This window comes from Anas acuta, chromosome 2, assembly GCF_963932015.1.
Source record: "Anas acuta chromosome 2, bAnaAcu1.1, whole genome shotgun sequence".
Classification (NCBI taxonomy): Eukaryota; Metazoa; Chordata; class Aves; order Anseriformes; family Anatidae; genus Anas; species Anas acuta.
This window is the reverse complement of record NC_088980.1, coordinates 8037593-8063230: the sequence shown is the minus strand read 5'-3', so window position 1 is coordinate 8063230 and position 25638 is coordinate 8037593. Positions and strand designations below refer to the sequence as shown.

The 25638-nt window shown below is 41.5% G+C and overlaps 1 protein-coding gene across 3 annotated transcripts in view; it reads right to left on the bottom strand.

The window, feature by feature from the left end:
- Positions 1-25638, bottom strand: part of DPP6 (dipeptidyl peptidase like 6) — a 549348-nt gene that overhangs the window by 384529 nt on the left and 139181 nt on the right. Inside the window, exon 1 of one of the 3 annotated variants that reach the window (XM_068673425.1) lies at positions 24036-24932. The exons of the other annotated variants lie outside the window; for them this stretch is intronic. Within the exon in view, the coding sequence (XP_068529526.1) occupies positions 24036-24236 (201 nt within the window). The 5' untranslated portion in view covers positions 24237-24932. Of the gene's footprint in view, positions 1-24035; positions 24933-25638 lie in introns of those variants that run through there. 3 annotated transcript variants of the gene reach the window in all.

Sequence of the window (25638 nt, the reverse complement as noted above, 5' to 3'; positions counted from 1 at the left end):
TATAAATTTCTGGCTGTGCTTGTGAGGCCTTTTACCTGTACATCAGTGCCCGGGGGATGTAAGCAGTACGCAGGGTTTACCTTCTGTTGCAGGTCTCCAGGGGGCACAACCAGAGGGTTTGGTGGAACTCTGTGATCTTCAATCCAGTGACACATCCTGTTCGTGCTAGTTTAATTGTGCTTTAGTGGCACACAGCCAAGGCAAGGAAGGAATTTCAGGGCAGAAAGCAGGCAGCTTTTTACTTTCCTTGCAGTCTCTGATACCAGTCATGGCTTTAAATCACCATATAGCTTGAAAAATGCATTACAATGCATAAGCATGCCAACCTGGTGGCATAGCCATTTGGATACAAAGCAATGACACACGTCTATTCATTTCCCCTCTTTCTGTGTGCTGTCCTTTACTCTCTTTCTCGGTTTGTCTTCTGTGTCTTTCATCTTCCCCTCTTTTCCCAGAAATGTGGAGAACTTCAGTATCAGTTTGAAATCCACACAAATTTTACACAATTCTCACCTGGGAGCCCAAAATCAAAGTCTGGTCTGCATCACACTGCTTAGGAGAGAGACTGGGGGTTTCTCTCTTCACTCCAGCACAAACTCGCAGCATGAGAGAAAGCTAGACAGCAAAGCTGGGCTCACACACACCTGCTCAGGAAGCAGCATGCTAACTTCACAGCAATATCATCTGCCCTCCCCATCTCTGCTCCCCATGCTATGTATTTCAAACACACTACTAACACAATCCAGAGATTTCCAGAAAATCCAGATTTTGCTGCTTAACCTCATTAGGAAAAAGAACAGAGCTCTTCATTTCAGTGGTAAAAAAATAATACACTTCTTGTTTAGAATAATTTGGCAAATTTATTGCATTGTGCCAGTGCATTGCTCTGGCTGGACACAAGGTCAGCCTCTGCCAGTCACAGTTTTTTTCAGTTTGTTACGCAAGAACTTAAATTACAATGTTTCTAGATATTCTGAGATAGAATATAAGGAAGTCACCCCACTGTGTCCCAAAAATAAGGATTACCCTAGTGATGTCTCAGGAAGGAAGGGGACAGGGGCAGACCAAGTCATACCTGGAAACACAGGACTGAAGGCTTCATTGCAGGATGGACAGTGAAAAGCTTGGGTGTGCAGGAACAGTAAGGAAATTATCATTTTCTCCTCTTCTTACAAAAAGTCAGTCTGTTTTTCTTTCTTTCTTTCTTTCTTTCTTTCTTTCTTTCTTTCTTTCTTTCTTTCTTTCTTTCTTTCTTTCTTTCTTTCTTTTTCTTCCTTCCTTTCCCTTCCCAGTAGCAGATAGCTAAACTGTGAAGCTCATTGCCTGAGGATGTTATGTATGCCAGAAGTTTATATGTGTTTATATGAAAAACCTGGTGACACAACGTAGGGCACAGAAACAATCTGAGCCACAGGCTGACAGAAGGACACGCCAGGGGAGATACAGAATGAACTTACTCTAGTCTAATATCCCTTCATTAGTCAACCACTACTGACAATTGTCAAAGAGATGGAAAACTAAACTATTTTGACCTTTGTTCTGATCCAGTATGTCTGTTCTTAAGCACTCTGTTATGTTTTTGTACTGGCATTTATTTGGTGACAATGGTTTTATTTTAGAAGCACGATGTTTGAAATTACAACAGCAAATCATAAAAGGTCTTAAGAGGACTTATAATTATTTGATCTCCTGGTTTTCTTCAGCAAATCTCAAATTATAGAGGCTTAAGTTTACAGGTGCTGGACATCACCAGTACTGATGCTGTACATCTTTCATTTCAGTGTTTACCTGCTGCATTTCTCCATGGTAATGCATTGTTCTACTCATAAAGATGTTTTCTCCAGCTGTCCCACAACCAGGAAGAAATTTGAAGGCAGCAGCAATAGAGGAGAGGGGCTATGCTTTGCTCTGGTCCTTCCTTTCAGCCTATGTGTTTGGGATATGTGCAATAGGACAGCACATGTTTGTCCTGCCATGTGACGTACTGCCTGGCTTTGCGATGCCATAGGGATCATGATGTGACTGTTCCAAATGCCTCCATATCCTGTTCATGTCTCCAGCAGCAACACACAAACAGAAATGTAAAGTATTGGCAAAGCTCAGCCATGCTTAATGCCCACTCCCAGGAGGGGAAGAAAGCTGTGCAGGACTTCTCCAGATGACAAAACTGACATGCACTGGTGAAGCTGCAGAACAAGCCCTGCTGCCCTGCCACCATCAACTGATCAATGCTCAACTCCTTCTTTGGGGATTTTAATTGACTTAACTCCTTAAAAGGAAGGACTTCACTACTATGTAAATTGGTCTGGAAGCCAGCAGTTGAGAATAGCAGAATAACATCAAAACACAGATAGTGTGTAATGCCATTAATGGCATTAATGCCATCAACAGTGTCTAAATACATCAGCCTCAGTCTAGGCTCCACTGAAACCAATCTCCCCTGTGGCCTCACAGAACGGGATTTTAAAATGCCTACAGAGAGAGATGCACATGTGGTTGGCTGGTTTGTTTTAAGCTCCAATCCACAGTTTTAATCACAGGGTCATGCTCAACCTGTGTGACTGGTTTATATTCCATGGTCCATAGCCCATCCCAAATCAGTGCACACAGCTCTTGGAGGCATGCAGCATGATTTGTTCTGTGAACAGAGGGGCTCACTGAGATTCTAGTTTTGAAATGGACTAATGCGGGGATGTAAATTGCTTGAATAATTTAAAGTCAAACTGGACAAATGCAAGAATATGTTGTGACAAAAAGCCTGCTCTCAGAGGCTAGGAGACAACCTCCTTGGTCTCATCTCTCTCCTCAGCACCCCAGCTGTGTTAAGAACTTAAGCTGTAAACCATTGTGCCTGGGGGAGTAACCTTAAGACCATCCTGTTCAAGACCTAAGCACACCCATTTAAAAAGCATCTAAGCAATCCAAGAAAACCATATACAGCTGCAGTGCAGAGGACCTTCAGGTATCTCTGGTGAAATGTCAGTTCTCTACAAATTAGCTTCTCAAGCAGCTACTATCAAGAATCCACGAATTTCAGTTTAACCAAACCCAAAGTTATCCAGGCTATATTCTCATCTACCCTCATATTCTCTAAACAGAAGAAGAAATTAGTTTTTCCATCTGCTTCAGCAGTGGCTCCTGGTGACATTTTATCTGCACATATTCCCAGCCTATTCTCTTAGTCCCTTTGCCACCAGAATTGTAATTTACTTCTCCTTTCTTTTCTCTCAACAGGCTGTTGAGTTTCATCATACACCTAGAGTATATTTTGGGCAAGAGAACAGGTTGTTCCCCTCCTTACTCATTCTTCTCCCCCTTTTCATTTCTTTTATCCTTGAATTTCATTTGGGATTTGCACGCAGAAGCCATGAGTTCATTATTTTGGTGCCCAAAGTGCAGGCTGTCAAAGCCCTGCAGATCAAAGCTCTCTCATGTAACCAGACTCAGTTTAAGCAAAACATTCTTATTATTTGTAACATGTTTTATCATGATTTTAAAGAGCAATCCATTCTAAAACTTTTGTTTTCAGTTAAAACTATGACAGACAGACACTGCCAGCAGGGAGCTTGTTTATTCACACGTCAGTAATACTCCACAGAGTTTCCATTCTGATCATTCCCATAGACAATAAACAGGCAATTTGATGACTCCTAAGTGGTAAGAATCAATTTGAATTCCATGACAAGAGATATAGATCAGGGAGAAATAAATTAAAAACCTCAATGTATTTCCATAACCCGTGATAGGAGACAGCAGCATACAGTCTCTGTTCTAGCAAGTTCTGGTCCCTGGAGCAGCGAAGTCCCAGCAGCAAGTTCAGCAAGTTCAGCCATACAAATACAAACTTCCTTTATTGTGCAGCCGTGAGGAACCCACAGTGAGGTTTGTGCTGCCAGGCCTAAACTCATAATAGATTGCCGGTCACAATAACCTTTACTAGACATGACTACAACTACAGGAGTTGCAACTCAACCTTCAGAGTTGCAGTAATTCCATTACGAACCTTTGAAGAAGTAAGACAGTTTTTTTGTTGTTGTTTGTTTTTGTGACATTAAATGGCAAAGGTAGGAAAAGAGTGAAAAAATGGAAGTGACATTAGCACAGAGCTGTGTTTATCAAGCACAGGTTTCTTCTACCATACATTTTGAATGACAGAAAGCTTTTCAGCCTCCCAGCAGAGATCAATGCTTGAAATCTGAAGTCAAACAAATACAGACAAATTCACGTGAAAAATGAGGCATTCATCTAGGAGCAGAGTGATTAACTCTGCTGACTTATGGCAAGACCTAAACAACTTGATGGATTCTCTGTCACTGGGGCATACTCTGATCAAGACTGGATATTCTTCTAGGATTACATTTATCTGAAACTATTACTCAGCTCAAAGCAGTGGCAATTCATGGAAGTTCAGTACAACATTGCAGTGTTGAAGTTGCCTTTAGCCAAAACCAACATCACTACTCCATGCCTTGTTGGTCTATGTCTGGACAGGATGAGACAGGGCTCTGGCTCCTTCCCCACCTGTTACACCATCCTGGTAGCAACAGCTCCACTTTTTCCACAGGCAAAACAAATGCAGCATTTTGTGAGCAAACATCTCCTCTTGTCTTTGTTAGGCTAAAAGAAATGGATGGATGGATGGATGGATGGATGGATGGATGGATGGATGGATGGATGGATGCATTCCATGGAACATATCTGGCATGTGACCCACTGGAAGGAACTCAACAGATGATGATTGTAAGAAATTTAACTTTCCTCTCTACAGAGACATCTGTATTTAAGTGCACCATGTCTTAATTTATTGTAGTCCAGTCTAGACTGACTCAATGAATTGCCACACCAGAAAAGTATCTGTATGAGTTTGGGGTGAAGAAGAAATCTTGCAGAAATAATTTGCACATGGATACCCAGACATTTTTTTTTCTGAGAAAATGTGGAAAGAATATGAGCTTGTTATATGGCAGAAGAGATGAGAGAACCCTACAAATCTCAGAGAAAACCTGATCTAGTTCAAGATGTTCCTGCCCATAGCAGAGGGGTTGGACTAGATGATCTGTAAAGGTCCCTTCCAACTCAAAGCATTTTGTGATTCTATGATTGTATAAAAATGAGAAATACAGTTCCCAAATTAGCAGATTATTAAAGTAATTTCTCATCAATAGTTAGGAAGCACAAAATAGGAAAGGGCAGGTATACCAATACATTACGCACTAAAAATTCAGGTGAAGATCATAAATTTAATCTGAGATTTGAAGCCGCACTGCAGGTGGCTCTTACCCATACTGATCAGTCCATCACTGTATTGTCACCGTGCCACTCACAGATCAGGACTCCACTGGACAAGGCAGAAACAGGCTGTCTCAAAAGGATAGATTGTTCCTTCAGGCTTAGGTATAAAGAGGCAAGCTACAGCGAGCAATATAACTACCACTTGGCAGCTGATTTGAAGTCACTTTCTTTGTGCATGCTCTTAGTCCTTGGGAACAGTGAGGCGATTTGGATTAGCTTAGCCTTTAGAAGGCACTTATTGCCTGGAAGCTGCCACTTGTGAGCAGCTCATGTGACAGAACTCTGATTTATGGTTTACCGGGTAGTTGTAAGCTTATTGGATACATCAGGCACTCAAGCTGCTGTTGTCTACATTAAATATGTCAGCACTTCTTAGCTAATGCAGCAAACTCCTGTTCCTCTGACACCGAACCTAAGGGTGTTTGAAGAATGCTGAACATTTTCTGGTGCTTTCAGAGCAAGTTCTTTGCTGGGTCAGAATCCACACCCAAACCCCCAGTTTCAATGCAACAAAGTCTTGTGACCAGAGGATCAGATACACTGAATGTAATTATAGAAATCAGCAAACAGATCTACTTTATAGTAGCCCAGAACTACTCATTTTAGCATACAACACAGCACCAAATTTTGCTATTTGACCTCAATTCTTTAACTTATTGTTTCTGATTGACAGCTACTAAATATCTACAGGCCAAAAACTGAAATTGAAATTTCTTTCCAGAAAGACTTCATGACAGCCTCAGGAATATCACCCTTAGGGAGCTTTCTTCTAAACAGACCACATTTCAAACTTGTTTTCCTCTTTGTTGCCATCTCTATTTAAATATTTTTCCCAGAAGACATTTATGTCTCTGAGTACACAAAGGGATAATTTCTTCTGCATTCATCCATAAACTTGCATTTGGTTCTTTTAATTTTCCTCTTCAAATCTAGTCCTTTGAGTCACTCAAGACACAGGAAAATCTCTACTTTCCAGGTACATTAAGTTTCATCTGCCTCTGAGAACTTGGAAGCAGATCTTTTGTCATATAGAGCAATAAAAAAGTCCTGTGGTTCTGCATTTCTCTCTTAGCAGGAGGACTACAGTTTTCCATTAAGCACTGATGAACATTTCTTCCTATTGCCTCCACCAGGAGCTATTCTAAAACCCTAAGGATTCTCTGTTTTATTAGAAGTCAGAAAATCCTCTAAGTTTACATCAGCTCTAAAGTTCTGCTTATACTTAACTCAAATGTGATATCCTACAGAGCAGCGAGATAAATCGAATACAGATTTCAATTAGTCTTTCTCAAGAATAAAAGCACTGAAGATACAAAAGTTAAACATTTCTCAAAATGCTATGATAGAAATAAACTCTCTGCATTAACTAAAATAATATAAAATTCTGGCAGAGCATGCATGAGAATAAGAAGGATGAAAAAATAGTTGCACTTTATGTTTTTGGGGACACTACTTTTCAGCTCAGTTGGTTTTGCTTTACTGCTGTACCTCCTGAAATTTCATCCAGGAATATCTCCGGCTGCAGATTTTGCAAATATTCTGTGAGAAGACACTCATATTTTTTACTACTCAAACTGATCCACTTTCAATTGAATACTTAAAATATTATGTAGGCTGGAGGGCCTCTCTACCTCTCTACCATAACTCTACTATGGTGTCTAATACACTCCTTGGGAAACTGGATATCTGGGTTTAAACCTTCATTACTGGTAATATTTTATTATTTCTACAAGGCACTATAAGACAGAGCCACATAAAATACCATGTCCTATTGATTAGAAAACTTTCTGAAAGATGATTTACTCCATCTGAATGATTATTGCAACTTCCTTCTTTAATTTCTTGAATTTAGCCTAGATTGCTTTTTCATTATTATTATTATTTGTTGTTATCAAACCTGACCATAAAGTCAGAACAACCTTGTCAGTTTCATTAAAAAAAATAAATAAATAAATATATAATTATATTGCTTAAAAAAAAAAAAAAAAAGGTTTGTTTGCAAGATAACAAAATAACTCAGCTAAGTTTACCTAACTATCCCACAGAGAGAACTATGTTCTCTCTGTGCCAGGCCCTGTATGAATACCACAGAAAATTAGGTTCTATCAAAGATAATCTGTTGTTAAAGCACAATACAAAGGTAGGCAAACACATACAAACAGGGAAAAGTTAATGGAAATTTGTCAGAGACAGTTGACCTAGTTTCCTAATGAGTCAGGTAGAAATTACAATACTACAGTAGAAATTACAATACTATGCCCTTTTCTATCAGAGAAGAATTCAGAATTCCCAAGTCACTCTGTGTTTTCAAGGTGCCCTGACAGCTATGAAACTACAGACAAGAGGTAGACCTCTTTCCCCGTAGTGTCTGATGAAACCAAACTACTCTCAGTTTACCCATTGACTCAATGGGCTATGATAACATTCTCCTACTTCTAATCTGGGGATTTCATTTGCTGTCACATAATGTCATCTCTCATTTTCCTGCTTACTTTTTTAAGATGGGGCTGCTTTTTCAGACTCAGTGATCTGAGGACGTAACAGAGATGGGTTGTGTAAGAACAAGCATCATTAAATTAACTGATGTGAGAGGGAAGGCTTCAGATCTGAAGGACTCACGCACTTAAGTTTGTCTACCCACAGGATCTGTTAGTTAGTGTAATAAAAGACACTAATTCTCCCCATAAGTCTTACTTTAAAACCAAGTATAGCAAAATATCAGGGATCTATACAGAACTCATATGGCCTAAGTTAAACTTAACCTAGCTTTCTTGTCTTTAAGCACACACAGACTTCCAACTACAAAGGCCATTGCCTCATGAGGGAATTTGAAAGCTGAAGAAAGCCATCTGTAGGGCCCACACTGACATGTATGGCCCAAAAGAAATAGTGTGCAGTAAATGAAGCACTGAGCTGGAAAGAAAGAGCAAGGACAGTTTCATGACTAAGCAAGTGGACTGACACCCTGAAGACACAGTGATTCCCCTGTCACTCATACAGCCAGATTCTCTGATGCTGGGCAAAACATTTAAGTTGAGTTCTGCTAAGTAAACATTACAGTATTTATTGCTTTACAAATGGCTACCTTGGGGACTTCTGATACTATTTGTAGAAATGCTGAGAGTCAGCATTGTCACTGAGGTCAAAGACTTGTGCTATGGTCTCCCATTAAAACAGTCCCCACATCAAGATATTCTCTATTCATTATCATTTCTTCCTCAGTTTTCTATCCATGGAACAGCAATAAACCCCTCCTCACACTCAGCAGCTGTCCTGTGAAGACAAATTCAATAGGTTATGAGGCACATTCAAAAACCACGACAGTAAATGCTAGAGAAGAGCCCATGAGGAAATTAAACAGCATCTTAAGAAAGCACACAGATTAATGCTTAAGGCCATACATTAAACAATGGGGGAGGAGGGGAAATGAAACGTTGAAGAGCTTTTCATTAAATAACTGTAAGCATGCATGGGAAGAGGGGGTCCTGTTCAAAAAAAAAATAAAAATAAAAAAAAAATTAGTTAAAGACATAAGCAGGAAAACTAGAGTAATGAATACAAGAATGGGTTGAATGAAGGGATTCACTGGAAACTTTAAGGCTGGTATTGCCTACATTTTTGAGTGCCTGACATGGTGATGATTTCTCTGATGTCCATTGTAATACCATGTAGAGATATCTAAAGGAGCTCTGAACCACCTATACCAGGGACTGAAAGTTCACAGCCATGTGAGTATTCAGTAGATAAATGAGTTCTGATTAATACAAATGAACAGCAGATAAAAGCTAGCACTGCACTGGTATAATATAGTGCTCGCAGTGCCATCAGTTCTTCCACAAGAGTACCTCGTTGGGCCACATACATGCACCCTTGATGCAAGGCAAGCTCATCTCTTGGGAGCACATGGCCCTGGGGAGGCCAGGATTTAGATATACTGTGTGTTTCATGGCATGTGAAATTCCAGCTCATACAAGCATGGAAATTCTGAGTGTTCAACACATATTAGCACTTTCAAGCAATGTAACCTGCACTGCTTCATCTTTTTTTACTGTCTTGAAAAATACAAAAAAAGACAGTCGTTTTTAGGGCTTCATAGTTTGAGTGTTTTGTTGGGTTAATCATTTCTATCACAACGTCTTTTAGCCCAGGGCTTAGAAAAAAACATCAAGAATAGAGAGTACAAGTGAGATTACAGGATATAATAAGAATGTTTCATCTTCACAGCAGAGTAGAAACAATATTAGATGACTTTTATTGCATAACCAAAATCTTCTGGAAAATCTGTCTAATACCACACAGAGATTTAAAATCTCCTGAAAAACTACATGGCACAACAATAGAAGCCAGATGTCTAACTCCTGGTCAGGTGCTACAGCACTGGTATTTGCTGACTTACTGCTCACATGCACCATGCTTTCCCTCTGCTGCTGGGATAAGATAACTGGAGATTACCCATTTCCACATCAACACACACACTGTCCTACATACCCAAACCACTTCTTCACCCTATAAGAAGCCATCATCAGCATCCCCAGCCTCTAACCACAACTATATAGCATCCCTACCTCTCCCTCACCACCCATTTCAGAAAACTGTGCTTCTGCTATTTCCCTCCTGCATGGTCCAGAAAGGGAGTGAGCTCTTCTCCTCTGTCAGTGCTGCAATAATTGGCAGGAAAGCTGCTGTGTTAGAGCAGTCTTGCTACGGTAAATATCTTCACACGTATGCCTCTCATCACTTTATTTGAAGAAGTGGCTGCATTAGTTTTAAACAAGTCTATGTCACAGGTCAAGTTTAAAAAGTGCTCAGGGCCAGATTCAATGAATGGCACAGCTGCTTACAAGTCAGGCACAGCCATTCCTAAATTGCCAACATTTTGAGCCCACTGTGAGCTTGGAAAAGCAACATTAGGGGAAGAAGATAACAGGAATTGCCTGACACGTGGTATCATTTCTTGGACACTTTTTACATCAGGAGCAGAGCCCTACATCTGAGACTTCTTCCTACTGAGCCACATGAACATGTTTGTTTTCCCTCAGTTTCCCTTCCAACTCAGCTGTCTCTCCTCTGTTCATGAAGGACAAGACAGAGGAAAACCCTTTTGAGGCTCCTGTCTTAATTACTGAGATACGCAAAGTTACTGCATGTAGAAAAGGACTTCAGTACTCTGGGTAGAAAAGCTAGAGCAAAGTACTTTGGTGAAAAAAAAAAAAAAAACAAAAACAAAAAAAAAAAAAAAAAAAAACAAACAAACAAAAAAAAACCATACAAATCTACAGTAAAAAGAGGAATTAATTTGCCTACACAGATCATCAGCAACTAAAAGCTATGTAGATGATGCTGCCTTTATAGTGACAGACCTTTAAATACGTTGTCCCTTGAAGTGGAAAATTGTTTGGCCTATGGGGGAGATAGCTAGAAATCCATAGGCAAATATACCTGTTACACCTCATGCAATTTGATTAAAATGAAGCAATCCAGGGACTCTTGATCAAATTTGACCAAGTAACCTTATACATGTATTCAAAGGATGGATTCAACCTTGTTTAACCCATTTTACTGTATTTTTTCATATATATTTAGTATAGTAAGAACCTTTAACTCTTCAGAAGATTTTTCTAAAAGACATTTAGCCTGCATAATTAAAACTGAAGTCCCTGTCACCCAGCTGGAGGAAGAGATCTCTTCACTGATTCCAAGCAAAACTTTAGTGGATTTAGTTGTAAACAGGGACACTGTGGTTTCTCTGTTTCCAAGGCCAAGTATATAATCCCATAAAAAATTGAGTTATTGAGATCCATCTTAAAGCCAGATATGACTTATCTTTGCGTACTCTTACTGGAAGGCTCTTCCAATACTTCAATGCTCAAGATCTTAGAAATCTCATAATTTCTAGCCTAAACCAATTTATGGCCAGATTACAGCCATCTGTTCTTATTCCAACACTATCTTTCATCTTAAAAAACTGTACTGTCCCCCTGGGAAAGGGCCCATTGACCTGAATAAATGAGAAGCAGTGATTATTGAAGCTGAACAAGAAAAATGTTGGGAATGTTTGGGTCTGACAATAAAACTTCCTCCTAGATAGATATCCCAAAAATGGACAGGTTCTTAATTTCCACCATTAGCAGCAAAGGGGAGAGATCAAGTCATAGAAAATTGTAATACTCTGCCTTGATAAGAGGATCCCTTTCTTTGCTTCTTAGCAAGCATAAACTTTTCCACTTAGGAGCTCTGAAGGTTATGTTACTGTAAGGAACAGGTTTTGGTGCCGTACCTTGCTGAAGCATTCTGATTTCCTTGGGAACAAGAGAAGCAAGGACTAACTATGGTAGATATTCTTTATAAGTTTTCATCAGAAGGTTCAGCAATGTCAATAGCCAAACTGTCAGCCCTGAATAACTCATTCAGCTAAAAGTAGCAGCCAGTTTTCTTCACCCTATCTTAAAAAATTGGGGTATCCAAACCAATGTTAAAAAGCTGAGTTTTCAGAAGTCTTATTGCCTATTTACACCTTAATAAGCCTCTGCTGGTTATTCATGAAAACAACTGCAACAGAAAAATAAAATAGAAGTAGCAACATTGTCATGTCTGTTTGGAAGGTCACAGCCAGCCTGCATGAAAGGGGGGAGAAGAGGAGAGGAAAGGCAGTCCCTAATGTTCAACATTTATTTTGCGGTAAGTCCATCAATCATTCCTCTTCTTTTTGTAGAAATGCCTTGAACAGAACAGAATGGTCTTGTAACGGTTCATCACTCACAAACGTTTGATGAAAGTGAATTCAGTTTTTGGTTTATGATACATCATGCTAGAAGAGATGAGTTTCCTAGAAGAGATACAGGCATTACACATAAAACCTATCTACTTATTTTCTAGTGCTATGTCCAAGGCATTGGGTTAAAGTAAAACACAGGAGCAGGCTGCTGCCAAAATCAGTCACACAGATCTCACTTATCACTGCTAGAGACATTGATCCTTGTACAATTCATCTCCATGGCATTGTGGCAACCTGGGAAAACCTCTGTCACACACGTGTGTTACCATTTGTTCTTTAAGTTACTTTATATTTAAAGTCTTGTATTTTATTATGCATCCTGCCCAGTTCTTGTACATCTCAGCAAGCTCCCATCCAAACAATGCTTACCAAACCTTTCATAAAGGCACCTGAAGCCTGCTGATTGAGTTGTCTCACAGAAGCCTTTCTAATAATATACATTTGGAGTGCTTTTAATCATTTTATGAAGTTAGGAAATTCTCATCTGTTGAACTCCAGTGGACCACAGAAAATTTTTATGGCTCATCAACAATTGAAATCGGGTGAAAGGAATGCAGAACAGTACTTTCAAATTAAATTACAGTTTTTTGGGTTGGACTGGCACAATCTGTCTTTAGCAAAAGAAGTGCCTTTTGTGGAACTTTCAGAGCAAATTTGTTCCTCTGATTCACACTGCTGCTCCCTGCATTTTATACTAAATTGCACAGTTAAAAAGCTGACTATGACATTCTCATGTATCTTTCCAGTCCACTAGCACTGTGCTATCTGCCAAAAGCCCAGATCCAGAACAGCTTCAGCTTAGCACAGACAGAAAGAAACAGTGAAGTGACATGGTTGTAACTCAAGGGATTTCACATGCAGATTTACAGGGTGAGATTAAACTGGTTTAACCTTGCTCTTAACCTTCACCTTCTCTCTCCAGTGCCATGAAGAATTTCTTTCTTGCTCCTCCAAAGAGGAGAGCCACTACAGAGGTGCAGAGTTGCTATAAACATTCTTGTATCTGTGAAAGACTGTAGTCTCTCACGACTCAACATGAGAGAAGAGAGCTTTCCTCCCCTCCCCTCCTTCTTGAATACCAAGTTTGCCCCTATACCTGGAGAGGGACAGCTTAATGACAGACATATAATTTTCTATTAAGTGAACTGTTAAAACAAAACAACCCCCCCCAAAAAATAAATAAATAAATAAATAAAAATAATCCTTTTGAACATGATTACACTGAGTTTATCTCCAGAGAATGCACAGAATGACCCTCCTTGAATATTCACAGGAAGAGAATTTCAACCCACACTGAGCTTACATGTTTATAGACAGTGAATGTTTTAGTGATGCTTTCTGTAAACTTTCCCACCAAGATGCTTCCAGGATCTCAGAGCTAGCGTCGAGTTCTGTGCATCACAGCTTTCCTTTTTCTTCTTTCCCTCCACTGTCCCTTGTCTGTCTTTCATCCTCTTGTTCTTTTCTCTTGCTTTTGGAGTCTGCCTCATTGTTTCCCCCAGTGGCAAATTAGACCAAGGACACTGCTTGAAAATTCATATCCAGTATATCATGGCTGCATCTACTTTTTGGTGATGATGATGTCTCAGTAATGTTTTAGCCTCCTAAAGCACTCAGAATAGCCCAGATATCACCACGTAAGACAGAGAATCTTTGACAACAGGAGAAAATGAAGCCCTAGAGATGATGACAATAAATAACTTCATTTTACCCACCTTGCTTTCCATATTGGCTTCTTTTTTTATCCTCAGTGGCCTTTCCACCTTCCCAAGTACATGGCTTTTAACCCAGATAACCCTTCCAACTTCCAAGAGACTGACATGTATGTTGATATTCCCCCAAGGGTAACCTTGTCACTTCATCACATTAGCTCATGTTTCCTTCTCTGACAACTTGTGGCATGTTTTCCCTCAACTAACAACCACTCTCTTTTATATGACGTATAGCAGTTTAGCAGCCAAAGAATAATAGTCTGATAACTGTTCATCCAGTATCATGTATCTTCTTATTATATGCTACATTATCCTTATCTAATTGCATGCACTTTGGCTCAATCTGACATTTTCAAAACTACAGATGCTTATTAGCTTTTCTTAGCTAAAATAAAAATGTGCATTATAGTGATTATCAGCTCCTGGCACTGCCTGTGAAACATTGTAATGAGAGAGACCTTTAGCCCACCATAAACAAGCACAATCAGGTCTGTTTTGGTTATTAGCAATGCTCCCCAAAATGTTGCCACTGTCAGAATCAATGACCACACTGCTAATTATTAATAATCTTGTGTTTCTATGGATTTCTTTTAGGCCAAAACTTTAGACCAGAAGCAGAAATGGTTTAATTCTGTACCTCTGCAATGAAGCCATGAATGAAGTCACAGCCTTGATTCCTTTATGGTATCCAGCAGATGCAGATCCTGCCCCACAGGGATAAATAATTAGCTGAAGTTCATACAGCAGGTCACTGGCAAACCCAAGAACAGCAAGACCTCCCAAATAGCCATTCCAACGTGCTACCACATATCCGTGCCACCTCAAACAGCAGGTATAAAAATGTGCCCAGAAATCGGTGAAATCTATTCCTTAAACAATCTGTTTCCAAGTGCACAGAACCCAAACACAGAGAGTATAAACAAGGCAAGTAAAATAGATCGGGTTATTGTGATCCTAAACCTTAGTTATGTCAGTCCTTATTAATTACTCTTGTTTGCAATGAATCACTGTAACTGTTTTGACAAGTGCTGTTTGTGCAGTTCACAGTACAATGAAGCAGCTGCTTCAACAGCGCCCACTTTATTAGAGACACCATTGTGAGACACTGTAATACCTTCATTCAGTGCTTTCTCCAGGTGCCTCCTCTTGTATATGGGATTATAAATGCTCAAATTTAAAGAAAAAAAATAAAAGTTTATATAAAACAGGTAGGTGATTTGTGTCAATAAAATAGTTGCATTCACTATTCCTAACAGCAGCAAGACCAGTAAAAGTGGAAATCTTTGGTTCACTATAAACCATTTATGTCTCTATGGCAACATCATTGTTGATTCCTACAGCATTACTATTAACAATGTGATAGATATTTGGTCTTTTGAGTATTACCTTTCTTTTCCTGGCCTTTAAAGGAAATAGAAAAACAAAAACAAAGACAAGCCATATTTTATATAGATTATCCAGAAACATGAGGAAGGATTTAGCAATAAATGACAAATAAAGACAGGATTCTACAGTCACATGAAACATAATCCCAGGAGCAATCTGTGCAAATCTAAGAGCTGTATATGCAATAAACTTATCTTGGGACAATCAGTCTCTTATGCAAGGGGTCAAGCAGTATTTAAAGCAGATCCCAATAACCTCTCTGCTCAAGGTCCCTCATGTTGTTGTGGAATATGACATACCCTGACCCACCTGCCCCAGAAGGAAGGCAGGGGAGGCAGGCAGCAGCTGCAATTTGCATTTTACAGTGCCACAGGGCAGGTCACTGTGAAGCTTCTGGAGAGGAGCCATCTGAGTTTTTGCTGGGAGATCCATCTGTAGGCGCCAGGGCAGAGAGAGATAAGACTATCTAACAGGTTGCCAGCAGCCACCTGTTAGATAGGGAGGAAGAACTGACTCACAGTTTCCTGGCATTGCAAACAAAACTGAGTTTCGCTCCTGTGATGATGAAGGGCTGAGGAATGATTGGGGAAGAGGAGAGAGGAAAAACTGAGCTGTGCTTGCAACTTCTTTTGCTGTTAAGGCACTGGTGAGGCTCAGAAGCAAGTGGGAAGAGCCATCCATCCGAGAGACACCTCTCATACCATCCTACCTTTTCAGCAGTGGCAGCAGCCACCACCAGATTGCTTTTCTACCCTGGCACAGACATCAGTGTCTGTTTTGCTACTGTCACCAGTACATACTATTTCTTTTTCCCAAAGCTGACCTTGCAGACACAGGCATTTTTTTTGTTCACTCTGCATTAGCAAGAGGCACTGCAGAACATCTGAGCGCATCTCCACAGACACCAACTTTACATGACTATGTTCTGCAGACCACTGCTTATACCCTTGAGAAGGACAACCAGGCAGTAACAGGCCTCCTGCTGCTGCCCAGATGCTGGACATCATTATTCCTCTGCCAGAATGGTAGGAAAGCAGCAGGCACAGGGATCCTGTTTAAAGCAACTGCTGGCTCCACTCACCAAGTGTCTTCAGATCTACAGCTTGGAGACTGCTGTAACATCTGCAATTGCTTAGTCTCTGTGGGTTTCATTTCTCCTCTGACCAAAATACCACTGCTATTTTCTTTTATAGAGAGTTGGAGCTCATTTTAATGGAAAAGAAGGAACACATACATATACTTGTCATAAACACTTTAAAATTAATGACTGTGGTATAACTAGAGCTAAGGTTACCAGGCATTTCCCATTGCAGCTTTTCCATTTCATGTGGCTCTGTATGTCTAAGATAGCAAGCTAGGGAAGAAATTTGCATTTGCTTTTGAGGTCTGACTAGAGTGAAATCTACTTGAAATTCTGGAGCAGATGCTTTTGACAAATACAGAAGGAACACCCCCACCCCCATGCCCAAATATTATATAATGAAAGTATTAAGATACTCCTATCCTTCCTTTTGGATGCTTTAAATCTCCTTCTGCCAAATAAAGATCCAATACCTAGAACAGCCAGAGGAAAACATCAGAGATCTGAAATGCCATGTGAAAGTTGCCCTAATGAGTGCTAGATACATCAAAGACTTAGATGTGCTGGACTTCACAATTAATGTTACACCTATAAGAACATCCTCGGTGACAACTGGAAATATTTTTGGTCTTAAAGACCCTGTAGGCCAGAACCAGAAACTGAAACAGCTCACAGGGCTGAGCTACAGCAAACTGTCACTGCTGTAGAACTGAGACACGCTGTCTCTGAGGCAATGTGTCAACTCAGCCTCTGATTTTCCATCTGCAAAGTAAAGATAGTAATGTTAAATCCAGTTTTAAAAGTCACAGAGACAACAACTGGTAGAAGAGTCTACGTAATAGCACGGCTCTATTGTCAAGTACTCTGTTTAGAGGAAAATAATTTACGCTATACAAGTGATACGCAATTAGAAAATATGCTCTACAGAAATCTATTAAGATCTCATCAACAGAGATTCACAATACTGGCCTTTTCCACATTACCCCACACACTCCATTTGCTTTAGTTAAACTTGCTACTTGCAACATGGACAAATATTTACCCTCTCTCCCTGGATCCACATTGCCGATTCCCTGGAGCTTAAAAACTGTGTTAATCTTTTCTGTAATCTTAGAAAAATTTTCAAAGGCTATTTTAACAGAAAAAAGTATGAAAGGTCTCTAATCTGAAGTGCTTAGAAGTTGAGAAATAACTAAAACATTGGTTGAATGTTCCTAAATACTCTATGGGTGGAAAAGTTGTGAAGAGCAAACGTTTCCACTATGCAAAAACCACAAGCCACTCATCCTTCAAAACACCTTATGGGATTGTACCACTCTACCCTTCCTCTGTTCCCTTCTACACTGCTCTGCTCTGCAAAATATGCATGTGCACAGTACCCATGTCAGACCTGTTCTTACTCTCATTTTTAGGTACGTATTGACAGAACATCCTACAGGAGACTAGATCTCTTCATATAGACTTATGCACAGATTCAAAATATAGTTTAACTCAGTTAATTAATATTTGCTGAATTTCATCATTACCAAATACATGAATACAAACACACAGAATTTAAAAAATATAGATAATATTTTCAAAGGTGAATAAGTAAGTAAGAACCTGATCCAAAATAAGCATTTAGGCACTTACTTAGGAATCAGATTCCAAAACCTATATTTGGATTTCAACAATACCTTTTTTTTTTAAAGAAATAGGATTTACTAACCTATATTATCTGTATGTACTTTGGAAAATTTACACTGTATCAAATCCAAATATGAACACAAGAGAGTTTTGGAGAAGGCTGTATTTTATTTTCCGTTGGGAGAAAAGAGACAAAATTTCCTTAGAAAAAAAGATTTGTTTTTCCCTTCCTTCCTCCATGCTTGATTATGGGACTATTCAAAACTGTTGTTAAACCATTTTTTGATGAGCTTTGAAAACAAGCATTGCTCCCTGATGGCGAAAGAAAGAGTTACTAAATTTTCAGCAAGTCAATCATGCCTAGAGAAAGCAATAAGGAACTGAAAATAACCCTCACGTGTACGAATGGGTATGTAAACAAATGGTTGGTTGGTGCTTTACTACAAAATCAATGAAATGCCAAGAGCTCAGCGTAACAGAGCGTAAGCAAGAGACACTGCCACCCATTGGTCACTGAATGAAAATGCACGTACATCACGGCAACGTGCTGGGAATCGTCCAGCACATTAGGCAAAAATCCCGGCAAAATCAATTTGAAGTTACTGAATTTTAAAGAAAGATTTATGTGAATCACCACAAGCATAAAATTATTAGCTCACAATAGTTTATTACTATTATTATTATATATATATATATATTTTAAGGGACAAATTATTCTGACCCAAAGAGCATTCCCAAAGAGCATTTTCAAAGTTGCGATGGTGGGATGGACATCCTGAGAACTACTATCTTTCTAGCCTTTCCTAAAACCAAAATATACAGAGAAATTGAAAGAATCACAGTTCCATGTCATTTTTTTCCCATATCTTGGAAAGTCCTTTGGAAAACCACACAAACTTCTCTGACTCTGGTCTCAGTGTCTTCATTCTGCACTTGTCCCAGCTTCTACTAACTCAAGAGAAATAACGTGAGCTAAAGATTCTAAATAAGGTATTTCAACTTATTTCACTGTTCACTACTATTAGAGAGATGATTCAGCCTGTTCACACAGTTATTCATGAATACTTAAAAATACATTCTATCTGGCAGACTTTTTTTAGTGCATGCATCATCACCATGGCTAGTAAAGCTTGCAGAAACAACAGCTGATTTTGAACTGGCAACAAACATCATGAGGTGGTTTAATTCTTTTATAATTAAATCCTTTTATAATTTTTATACAAAATATAAAAAATGTATCACCTCCAGTGTCCATTATTAATTACTGAAAATATATGGTGAAGTTGCATGATGATAATGATGATGATAATAGTAATAATAATAATGATTTGCCTCTGGGGAGATACGTTGTAATTTTTATTAATTTCAAAAGCTGGGTTTACAGAATTTTAGTAGGGCCTAACTCTATTTCTCTTGAAAATACTAGTCCCAGCCCTTTAAATCTTAGTGGCTGCTGGATAACTGAGTTCAGCATCCAAAAACCTACCAAGAAAAGGCAGAAGAAGAGACTCTTACAGAATTAAACAACAGTAGTTTCTGTAAATAAACATGGTAGCTCAGGTCTGCAGACAAGATTTCTGGTTATCATTCAAACCACTCAATCTTCCTGTAATGTTATGATTCCTGCAGTCCAACCATACCTTCTATCAAACCAAATTTCTCATCTCTTGGGGAAAAGACTACATCATTTCTGAAAGGTCTGTTGCAGTTCAGTCCTCAACCTTTCTGAAACACTGTCCTTGACATACATTTTCAGAAAGCAATACCTCTTTCCATTAGACAAATAATGAACTGAAAATTAACACTTACGATTACATGCAACAGCAAGTCTGACGTAACAACTTACAATTTTTTTACATTAATGCTTTGATACTCACTTTCTTAGACTCTCTCTATTAACAACTGATATTTTAATTACTTAATCCTAAATTTATGCAATAAGGAAATGCAATTTTATTGCGGCATTTCAAAATTATTACTATTTATATCTGAATGGAAAAAAAAATCACAAAATGTAAATCAGTCTGAGTAACCAATCTTAAAATATTTAAAGTATAATATATGACCAAATGTAGTTTTAAGCAATGCAAGAAATACAGAATTACTAAGAATTCAGTAAATGAAAAAATATTCACATTAATTGTATCTTTTATTCTTTGGGTTTAGCTGTTTTTATATGGTTAAGTCTCCCATTAAAGCCAGTAGGAGTTTTGGCCAAGTAACAGAACCTACAAGAATGCAGCATAGGGGTCTTTATATAGAAAAGTTTTATAATTTTCTAGTGAAGGGTTCAATATTTTTTAACACATAACTTATCATACAGAATTTAATACAAAAAGGAGTTCTGTGATCATCACTTTATAGTCAATGCCCTATAAAATAGATCGATATTCTGTGTTACAGAAAAGTGCTGAATTTCTTATGCTCTTGATTAATGCATTGTTATCGTCCCAGTAATTAAAAGGAGCAGGGTTATACACAATCAGCATGATACATCTTACTCAGCACCTCCTGGCAGTTGCCTGCAAAAATTAAACTCATTAATCACTGTAATGCCAAAGAAGGATAAGCTTGGAAAAAATAAAAAGCTCTATTTTACAGAGAAAAAAAAAAAAAAAAAAAAAAGTAATCTCAAATCAACATCTAGGATAAAATCCCTTCCATGGTACAGTATGAAAAGTATTAATCTAATCAATCTAAAAAGAAGATACCACCACAATAGATTTCACTTTGTCTTCACAGATATTTCTCATACCTTAATGAATGTAGTGAAAACGTAATTCTACAGAAAAAAAAAAAAAGTCATAATTCTGTTTACAGTTCTTGTGATAATTAATTTCAGTATCAATACTGCCACAAAGCCAAGGTGGAAGTGTTTTTTCTGGGGTTATTCATAGCTGGCCTGTACGGATCATCACTCCCCATCCTATCCCCTTCTCACCCCCCCAAAAAAATGATCATCTTATCAGACTAATACTTAACACTTTAAAAGTGCAATATTTAACTAAAGAATGCTGTGACTTCTGCTTCTCTATACCTTCATACTACAAAAGCTGTGTTTTCATGTCCATCTTAATAGTGGCTGTAAAGTGAATTGAGTAGCTGTTATGCTATTACTATGCTATGCTACAACTACTGCCATGATTGTCTTTATTTAATATATATTTTTTGTTTAATATGAAAATACTGCTTCCTCTTCAACTACATATAGGTTTCATTTAGTATTTTCCAACCAGTACTACTTTCAGCAGACAAAACATTTACTAACAATACCGTGACCTTCAAAGGCATGATCCTGTCTTTCCCTCTGTTTTTTTTACAGCACTGAAAAGCTTAAAAACATAGTACTGAATGCAGCGTGCACATTTCAATGTGGAAAGTCATCATTAGTAACCCATCAAATAATCTCAGGCCTCTTTTGAGTATTAGTCATATGACAAAGTTAGGAACAGAACAGTCTAATTCTCAGGTTTGTTTTGATATTTTCAAGTGTGGCCACAAAACAAAACTTTTTTCTTTTTTTTTTTTTCCCCCCTGTATTTTTGAGCTCTGTCTTTTTCTACTAGATCAGTCCTGAAGGATGAAAGATGACATGAATGTGCCACTACAGTTTTCATGTAAAACTGATATCAGAAGTTTCCAATGATGTCTTGTTAAGCCCTCCCTCACGATAAACAACAGCACATGCTCCTGGCACCCTGCACAAACAGGCCGCTCTCTTTTCACTTCTCCCACTGTCCTTCCCTGTTGCTTGCCTCACATTTCCTTTTAGATTTCACACAAATCCACAGGGATTTCATGCTCAGAGTCACATTAGCTCGTCCTGCCTGCAGCTGCCGAGGAAGGTGAGAAACTCGTTCTCTCCCCCGTGACTTCACCAGGGTCAAGGGCAGGAGCCCGCCACTGGCTCTATTCGGAGACGGACAGGAGGGTTCAACACCACAGACAGCTCCCTGGACACGGGACGAACACGTACAGCACCATGGACAGCTCCCCAGACCTGGGCGGGCTCTGTTCAGCACCATGGACAGCTCTTTCCCGGACCGCCCGCGTTCAGCACCACGGACAGCGCCTCCGGGTCCTATCCGGCTGGCCCAGCACCACCCCCTTCTGTTCTTGCCTGCCCCTGCCTCCTCTCCCGCTGAGGGCAGCCCCCTGCCTGCAGCCCAGCTGAAGGACATGTTCACCGGCTTCATCGCCTCAGCACCCTTCCGACCTGAACGACTCGCCAGCCCAGGCTCTGCCGGACAGGAGTACCTTTGAACAGCCTGACCCGGTCAATTGAACTTTCTCAGATATGTTGCCCCCTTTAAAAATAGTCCACACGAGGTTCCCACGTGTGTTTACAAGTCTCTCCAACCCTCTGTTTTTGGTTATGGATTTTTTGCACTTCATCGTGGGGGACCTCTAGGAAGGCACCTTTCCCTCTATTGATCACACTGTACAACATTGGACCCACCAACACACAAATCAGGAGGGGGCAAAAAAAAAAAAAAAAAAAAAAAGACAGGAAAAAAAAAAAAAAGCAACTCTTCTTTTAGCAGAGTATTATTATTGTTATTAATATTATTTTAGAGCCTGTCAGCACAAATCACTCGCAAATGCTAAACCGCGTCCTTTGCTTCTCGGCTCAGTGCTTCTGGTGATCAGAGAAGCGGCTCCAGACATCTGTCGTCTCCAAGCCCAGGAAAGCGAAATTAAAACGGTCAAATAATGAGGAAAATGTGCCTGAGCCCAGCCCCGGCGGCGGCACTCCGCTGGCTCGCAGCGACACCTAGAGCCCAGCTCGTCGCCGGGAGGGCCCCGTGTCCCCAGCCACGCCGGCAAGGGCCACGGGTGGGTGCGTGGGCCCAGACACTGGGACAGATACCCTGCAGCGATACTAAGAAGCAGCATCGCCAAGATCGTCGCTAATCAGTGGTTCACAAGGAAACGTAAATTCAGGCTCCTGGCACTATCAGCATAGAAAACACCTCGGGGTGGTTCAGACCAATTTGGCTTTTCACTGGCAAAAGTGCACCTGCTCTACCGACTGCAAAAGTTTTTAATCAAGGGGTGGGGAAAGAGATGGAGAATTAAAGGACAAACTGTGGAAGTTTCCCTGCAAGCACAACTCTCTCCTCCGAGTGAGCCAGTTGTGCTACCTCAGCTTGAAGCCGTGCCTTTCCCGGGAAGGAGAGCCAGGGCTGGACCCTGCCGCAAAGCCAACAGCGCGTCCCACTCAGGCAAGAAGTATTTTTAACCCACACAAACATCGTTCTCAACTGCAGCCCTTCGCTCCCCCTTATGCGTGCTTCCACAGGAGCAAAACACCCCAGACCTCTCTGTAAACCAAACACCACGCAGACTACACCAGCGGTGGGGACCTACCGCTGAGCACTTCCCCGCTTCCTAAATCCCCACTTTCCTCCCCCCGAAAGAACTAAGCGCTATCGACCCAAGCCAGTTTAACTCCATCAGGCACAGCAGCGGCCTGGATGAGTCACTCGTTACTAAGGCGATATGCAGATGCACCCTTTGAAGTCGCTAGTCCCGGAGGCAGCGCGGGAGCGGAAGGTGCGCGGCCGATTTAGCCCCTTCCCCGCGGGGGCTCGCCCGGGGGCGGAGGGAGGAAAGGGAGAGAGCCCCAGCAATGGCTCCGCAGGGGTTAAAAACTTTCTCCTCGGTCAGGGTGGGGAAGGCTGACGGGAAAGGAAGGAGGGAGGAATAAGGTGAAGACTTGTGCCCCGGGAGAGTGATAAAAGGTAAAAACTGAATAATTAAGAAAGAAGAAGGAAAAAAAAAAAAGAAAAAAAAAAAAAAAAAAGCCGTGTCGGCTCGCTCGGAGGGAGATTCTCGGAGCTTGCCCTCGCTGTTCCCAAACGTGCTGACCCCGTGCTCCCCAGCCCTGTTCCGCGGCACTGGAGAGCCGCGCAAGGAGCGAGGTGAGAGGTGCGGGGAAACACCGGGGAGGGCAAGCCCGGCTCGGCTCGGCTCGGGCTCCGTCCCGTACCGTCCCCAGCACTTCGGGGGAAGAAGAGGAGCTCAAACACACACTCAGGAGAGAGGGAAACCGCCACGACCGCTCGTAACACCGCCGCAAGCCTGGAGGGGAGCACACACGCACACCCCGGGGGGCACCCGAAACCGAGCCAACCCAAACGCGAGCGAGCCCGGCGCTTACATCCTCCTCCTCGCAGTCACTTCGCGGCTGATACTGGAAGCGGGGCCGGCTGCTTTCCTGTTGCAATGGACGCGGGGTCTTGCCGGCAGCTCCGTCCTCCTCGCTGCACTGGGCGCCCAGGAGGTGACTGGCTTCGGGAGGGACGGGGAAAGAGCGGGAGGTGTTGATCTTCCCGCTGAACCGCTGGTACAGTGAAGCCATGAAGTCAATCCGCGGGAAACGAGGGGGAGGGAGGGAAAAAGATCCTCTTCTCCCCCTCTGTGTCTCTTCTTTTCCCCCTCCTCTCTTCTTTTTTGGCTACAGCATGCTACACGCGGGGGAGGCTCGGTCCCACATCAGCGGCAGGTAGAGCAAGGGGCTCCTGCTCCCCGGTCCTCGGCACCCGGAGAGCAGCGGGGGGATCGAGAGAGCAGGGAGGGGGGAGCGATGGGGCGAGAGGAGATAAATAAATAATAGAACGCAATCGAGCCGAAACACCACAGGCCCCGGGAATGCTGCACCATCCAGTGTTGGGAAGAAAAAAAAAAAAAAAAAAAAGAGAAAAAAAAAGAACCAAAACACTCCAAGACGACGTACCCCCGATAATGGCGCCTGAGTGGATCAGCATTAAATGTGCTTTGGGGGTGTGCGTGTGTGTTTGCAAAAAGAGGGGGGGGGGAAATAGAAGGGGGGCTGGCTCAATCGCTGGCTGTCAGCGACTCCCCAGGCTGAGGTGGCAGAGCAGTCGCCTCCGAGGTCGCATACCAACAGTGTGCACAAGCGAGAGGCAGAGTGACAGCGTGTGTGAGACGGAGTGGAAGAGGCTGGGAAACCTCATTCAAAGCACGTTGCTCTTCTGGGGAGGGAGGGCTTTTCTACAATCATCTCCTTTTCGGCGTCTTCTTTTTCTTCTTCAATTTTTTTTTTTTTTTTTTTTTTTTTCCCGGAGAAACAACTTAAAAAAAAAAAAAAAAGAGAGAGAGAGAGAGAGAGAGACAGCAACAACAGACACCTGCTCGTGAGGGAGAAGGGGAGATGGGGAGGGGAAAGGCGAGGCAGGTAGGAGGGAGGCGGGACCGGCACCGGAGGCCGGGGTGCCCGGGGCGGTTCGCAGGAAAGGGGCAGGGGAAGAGAGGGCGAAGCCTCTCCGCTGCCAGCCCAGCCCAGCCCTGGGTCCGCCCCGAGGTTTTTGGCACCCGCAACTGCCCGGTCCCCATCCCCTCCGTTCCTTCCTTCTCGTTCCCCCGCCTCTCCCCGGCTGGGGATGAAGGGGAGAAGGAGGTTGCGGGTTTTTGGACGTTGTTGTTTCTCGTTTTTTAAAAAAATCCGGTAAATCGCCTCACTTACTATTTTTATATTAATTCATTTTTTTTTGCTGCATTAAAACGTGCTTCAGCGCCCCTCAGTGGAAATCCACCCAAAGTGGCTCTCGGCAGGAGCGGCAGGGAATAAACAAGCGTGGTGTCGGCACCGGGGGCAGCCGGGATGGGTTAGAATGAGACCGGGAATGGGACCGGGACCGGGACCGGGACCGGGTGTGGGCCGGGGGCCGCCCGCAGCCGCGGTCCTTGCGCGGCGGTGCCGGTCCCCGCACGCTCGGCGCGGAGAAATAACGGCAGCCGTG